A 5,882-nucleotide genomic window follows, 5' to 3' on the forward strand; every position below is an offset into this window, starting at 1 on the left:
CGCCCTTCCTTCTGCCCTTTCCCCTCATCCCCCTCTGCGTCCAAGGGCAAATGGTTACTGTTGCCTCAACAGCGGTCTTGGACCATAAGGTGATGCATTAAGGGTACTAAAATGATGAACGACTATGGAATGAGCATGGGTCTCTAGAAAGTGGGAAGCCTGCAGGCCCACCCTAGACTGCCTACTCTTGGGTTTTCAAAAGAGAAACACACATCCGTACATACGTAAACCATTGGTTTTAGAGGCCACTTTATAGCTACTATACAGTTGAACCTAATCCTGATACAAGGGTAGTAATGCCTGTGGCAGCAGCCCAGAACCAGCAGAGACCCCACCCTCCCAACACTCAATGAAATGCCAGCCTATATCAAGGCAATATGGCAGCAGCAGAAGGGAAAGGCCCTGTCAAAGGCAAACTCCAATAGCTCAGACTACCTCCTGGGCCTACTCAACCTCTAGACAGGGGCTGGAGGGTAATGACGAAAAGGTAGAAGGAAGTTGCCAGCATAGAGTCCACACTGAGATCCAGATTTGGCCTTGAATGGACTTGAGCCATGACTGTATGCTCCCTACCTTGACTCCACATCTAAAGATGCTGATGATGGAGAGCGCCATCTACAGAGGCTGTATCAATCAGGACCAAGACCAGTCAAGGTTATTTGATGATATTAAGGGACTCTTATCATTCTTAAGTGTATGATGGGATTATAGTTTTATTTATTAAAGCTCTTACCTCTTACAGATACCAACAGAAATATTTATAAGTAAAATACAAATGATTCACTTTTAAAATACTTTGAGTGAAGAAATGGATGGGGGATATAGAGGAAACAAGAATGCCCATGAGTTGATCACTGTAGGTGATGGGTACATGGAGACTGATTATACTATTTTCTCTTCTATGTTAGGAATTCTTCATAATAAGAAAATATGTATGAGACTGGTCCAAGGAAAATCGCACTCCACCAAGGAAGGTCTGGTGGAAGGGAGTATGGAGCATTGAGGCCAAGTGCAAAGGAGTGGTGGGCTTCCCTTCTGTTGGAAGAGAAAACGAGTCACTAATGTCATGCTGTGCCACCACTCAAATTCCAGCATGGCCCACATTCAATCATAATGAAAGGCACGAGCCAACCCCACTCCATCTCTTCTTTACTGTTCACCACTCAGAGGCTCCGTGACAGCTTTGTAAATTCCTCTACCTCCACATTTACAGCCACGGGAAACATGTCACTTAGGGCCACTAATACAAAACACTGTTGTAAATTCTACACTAAGATAGCTTTGTGCTCCAAAGTGTGGGAGGTGTTTCTTCAGAGACAAAGTCTTGGTGCAAAAAGTTTGAAAAGTAACTACCTTGACGCTAGATTGGTGTTTTCCTTCTCTGCCGACTGGAGAGTATGGTGACAGTCTAAATGGCCAGAAGGAGGCCCATGAGGAAGAGAACAGAGGTACGCCATTCACTGGAACAGGTCATAGCTACCTCAGTGATGCTCGGGAAGAACTGCTAACAATGTGGCAAGTGCTCATAGAACTGCGTTAAATAAAAAAATAAGGACACAAAATCGTTTATTTTGTATACTCCCCATGATGTAAAATCTACAACTATATGGAGACAAAAGGAAACACGCTCTGTCTTAATAGTGATTAAACCAGGGTGATGGCATTAGGAGTGACTCCCAGCCACTTAACTTTTCCTAAGGGTAGAGGCATACATGGCAGACCCTCTGAATTAGTAGAATGCGGGGGTCTTTAACATTTTTTTAATGTTTATTTATTTTTGAGAGAGACAGAGAGAGAGACAGAGAGAGAAAGAGAACAACTGGGGGAGGGGCAGAGAGAGAGGGAGACACAGAATCCGAAACAGGCTCCAGGCTCTGAGCTGTCGGCACAGATCCGGACACGGGGCTCGAAACTGTGAGATCATGACCTGAGCTGAAGTCGGACGCTCAACCGACTGAGCCACCCAGGTGCCCCAGAATGTGGGGATCTTTAAAGCGTAGGTTTCAAGCGAGGGACTCTTAACTGGGTACCATGGATAGAATTCAGGGTGGCTACCCACTTGGCTGGGGGAAAAAATTACATCTTTATTTTTATTAACCTCTGACTGAAAACTTTTCTTCTGGATTTTTTTTTTTTTTGTAGTCAAATACATGTAACAAAATTTGCCATTTTGACTGTTTTTAAGTATACGGTTCAGTGCCATTAACTGCATTCACACTAGGAGGCAAAAGTCACCAGCAGTCAACTCCAGGCTGAAATGCTTTGATCATGAAGACGGTCACAGATTCACAGTAAATTACCAGGACCTGTGACCCTGTCACCACTGGAAATCAAAGCTGTATTCACAGCACATGACAGCTGTCGCAGGTGTACTGAACTATTATTCTCATGCGCCTCACAGCTTTGAAATTAGGGAGTTCCAGGGAGTGCCCCCGAGTCTTATTCTTTAATGCAAATTTCCTAAATCACATATTTGTTTTACAGTATTGTGCTAACCAGATTTCAATGAGTTTTCCTCTGCAATCCTATGCCTTGTGTTGCGTGTATTGACAAAATATTATTCTGGGCCAGAACTTGGAGGCTGTAGCAGCCCCCCCACAGGGGGTGACATTAAGAACCCCTTGGCAGATGTGTTCTGGCAGATGGAGTAATTAAAGTATTAGCTACCCCCAACATAATGGTGTCCGAACTCCTTACAACTGTCTGTCGGTGACGCGGTCTGGTGGAATATGATACCTCATCCATCTGTATCTCGCCAACACCCACCATGCGCTTAGCCCTCAGAATAATCCTGTTTGCGTGTATCCCCATTGGAAAACAACGTCTGGTGGACCCCAAACCCACTCATAGGCGAAGAGGAAGCTAACGGCAGAAAGAGTATGAGAATATCAGAGCCGATTTTAAGAAGAGGAACACACCAACCTCATTTAAAAAAAAAAAAAAAAAAAGAGCAAAANGTAAGCGATCACGTCACACCAGTCAGAATGACTATTATCAAAAAGACAAGAAATAACAAGCATGGGGGAGGGCGTGGGGAAAACGGAGCCCTTGTGGACAGTCAGCGGGGATGTAAATTGGTGCAGCCACTATGGAAAACAGGATGGAGGTTCCTCAAAAAATTAAAACTAGGAATACCGTATGATCCAGTGATTCCACTTCTGGGTGCTCACCTACAGAAAACTAAAATAGCCAGAAATGGAAACAACCAAAGTGTCCACTGAATGGATAAAGAAAATGTGTGTGTGTGATGGAGTATTATTCAGGCATAAAAAATGAAATCTTGCCATTTGCAGCAACGTGGATGGAGCCAGAGTGTATAATGCTAAATGAAAGAAGTCCAGAGAAAGACAAATGCTATATGATCTCGCTTATGTGTGAAATCAAACAATAAATACATAAACCGAGCTCGCAGACAGAGAACAGATTAGTGGTTGTTGCCAGAGGTGAGGGGTGGGGGCGGGGGATGACATAGGTCAAGGTGTTAAAAAAAGTACAAACTTCCTGTTAGAAAATAAAGAAGTCCTTGGGATGTAATGTACAGCATGGTGACTATAAGTAATACTGTGTTGCATATTTGAAAGTTGCTAAGAGAATAAATCTTGACAGTCCTTATCACAAGAAAAATACGTTCTATAACTACATACAGTGATCGATGTTAACCAGACTTCTTGTGGTGATCATTTTGCAATATACACAAATACCAAATCGTTAAGTTGTCCACCTGAAACTAATACGATGTCATATGTCAATCAAATCTCAATTTTAAAAAAATCTTTCTGGAATCCAGTATGGTGCAGAGTGCTGTACTCCCCGGGCCATAACCACCATTCACTACCTTTCTGTGCAAGTAGGATTTTCTTTCCTGCGGGTCACCATGTGCTCTGTAATTTTCAAATAAAACTGCTCTCTCATGCTGAAAGATGTCTCCCTAACCTGAAATCACCTCCTATGAGAGAAGCCTTCACGCCCCCCCTCTACCACGAGAGGCCCACAGAGTCGGGTCTCAGACTCAGTGGTTTTTTCCATGAACCCAAATCCCTGGAAACGGCTGATGGGCCAAGGGAGGACACACGATCTCTGTACCCATGTTAGAGAGACCNCAAGTTTAGAGCTGGCCCCTAAGGGCCCACGAGGCAGGTCATGGCTGTCCCGGGCCCTCTCTTCCCAAGTTAGCCCTCAGTGTTCACCAGTGCCTTCTACAAAAGGCAGACACAGCCACCCAACCAGCATACCTCGGGTCTGCCGATGCTTCTGCGGACCCTCGCCCCGACCCCTTCTGCCTGCTCCCGGCTGAGCACCGACAGGGTAACCTTCTTGGAGGATGCCATGTCCAAGTCTAAAAAGAGTGTTCCGATGCTAAGCTGTAGAGGAGAGAGGGCCAGAGGGGGAACAAAATGAAAGACAAATCACAAAGGAGGGCACATCCAAGGACCATGAAATAAAGGTGCTAAATTCAGACCTGCCCAAAATATTCACAGCTACAATATGTCGACTGCTTGCTCCGTACAAGACCTGGGTTAGGCCATCTAACATAATGTTGGTGAACATGTATGAGTCCTAACCAGGTTCCCAGCACCCCACTAATTATTTGCAATCGTTACCTCATGCAATCCCACAGCCATCGCTTCCTAGGGTTAGCAATGACAGTTCTGCCGGGCCCTCACTAGCCTCTGATGAGCCCTGCGTCCGCTTTATCTCATTGCAATCTCTCAAGCCCCGCAAGGGAGCTGCTACGGCGAGGTAGGAAGATTTATGTGGTGACATAGGGAACACGAAGGAAATCCGTGAGGTCTGTGACCCTCACCAGAACATGTCGAAGACCCTGACCCTGAAAGGATCTTTGAGGGTCACCAAATTCAAAGACGCATCTTTCCCCGAAGTTCACGGCCAACTTCAGTGGCAAGAAATCTTCCAGCTTTGTCAGGAAGTCTTCAAGAGCACGGGAAACCTACAGGGGAGGTGTCCTTGACAATGCATCCGGTATTTCAGGACCAATCTATACCCCCCACACCCCGCCTTTATTATTCAAAAGCGTTTTCTCTTTGCGGGCCTAAGTTCTACCTAACAGTGTCACAGAACGAATCATATTCAATCCCCTTTTCACTTCAAATGCTTGCAGACGGTACCACCAAATCTCTAAAACTCTTCTTCAAGCGAAACGCAATCCATTCCTTCAAAGATCCCTCCTCAAACCTAGAGAGATGCTTTAGCAAGACGCAGAGACTAGAGCCTGAGAGCCGGTTTGCATCCGGGCTTCACCAGGTACCAGCTGTGTGACCTGAGGCCACTTGCTAAACCTCTCTGTTCCTCAGTTTTTCCAATTGTGAAACGGGTAAGAAGGCTGCCCACCTCAAAGGAGTGTGGTCAGCGCTCTAAGAATGTAAGCTGCTACTATCGGAGCCCCCTACTCCGCAATGCCCCCCCTCCCCAGTCAGCCAAAATGTGTCCCCCCAGGAGCAGGCAATCGATAAATACTTCTTGGGTGCTGGACAGGGGGGTTCCGAAGTGAACTTAATCCTCAAAGCCGTACACAACTGCCATCGCATACCTACACGCAACCAGGAAGGGCTTCGGCTCTACCGATCGGCACTGCTTCTAGGTCCTTCCAGATTCNTCACGCTGTCTCTCTCTCTCTCTCTCTCTCTCCTAGAAATAAATAAAATATTTTTAAAAAATAAAGAAAGAAAGAAAGTGGCACTTCTAAAACAGGGGCCAGAAAACTTTGCAAAGGGCCAGATGGTAAGTGCTTTCCAGTTCGCAGGCCACCTGTGGTCTCTGTGAAGACTGCTGCAAGGTCGCCTTGGTAGCAACAAACCAGCCCTAGACAACCTGTAAGTAAGCGGGTGTGGCTGTTTCAATAACAAACTTCAGTTATAGTTACT

At 45.7% G+C, this 5,882-nt stretch overlaps 1 protein-coding gene across 1 annotated transcript in view; it reads right to left on the reverse strand.

Annotated features, from left to right (window-relative positions):
• The window catches only part of PIR (pirin), an 87,645-nt gene extending 83,293 nt beyond the window's left edge, over positions 1-4,352 (reverse strand). The window contains exon 1 of the mRNA XM_077769650.1: positions 4,233-4,352. Coding sequence (XP_077625776.1) covers positions 4,233-4,328 — 96 coding nt within the window. The 5' untranslated portion in view covers positions 4,329-4,352. The remainder of the gene's footprint in view (positions 1-4,232) is intronic.
• Positions 4,353-5,882: the final 1,530 nt, after the last annotated feature.

This window comes from Crocuta crocuta, unplaced genomic scaffold, assembly GCF_008692635.1.
Source record: "Crocuta crocuta isolate KB4526 unplaced genomic scaffold, BGI_CrCroc_1.0 scaffold1171, whole genome shotgun sequence".
Classification (NCBI taxonomy): Eukaryota; Metazoa; Chordata; class Mammalia; order Carnivora; family Hyaenidae; genus Crocuta; species Crocuta crocuta.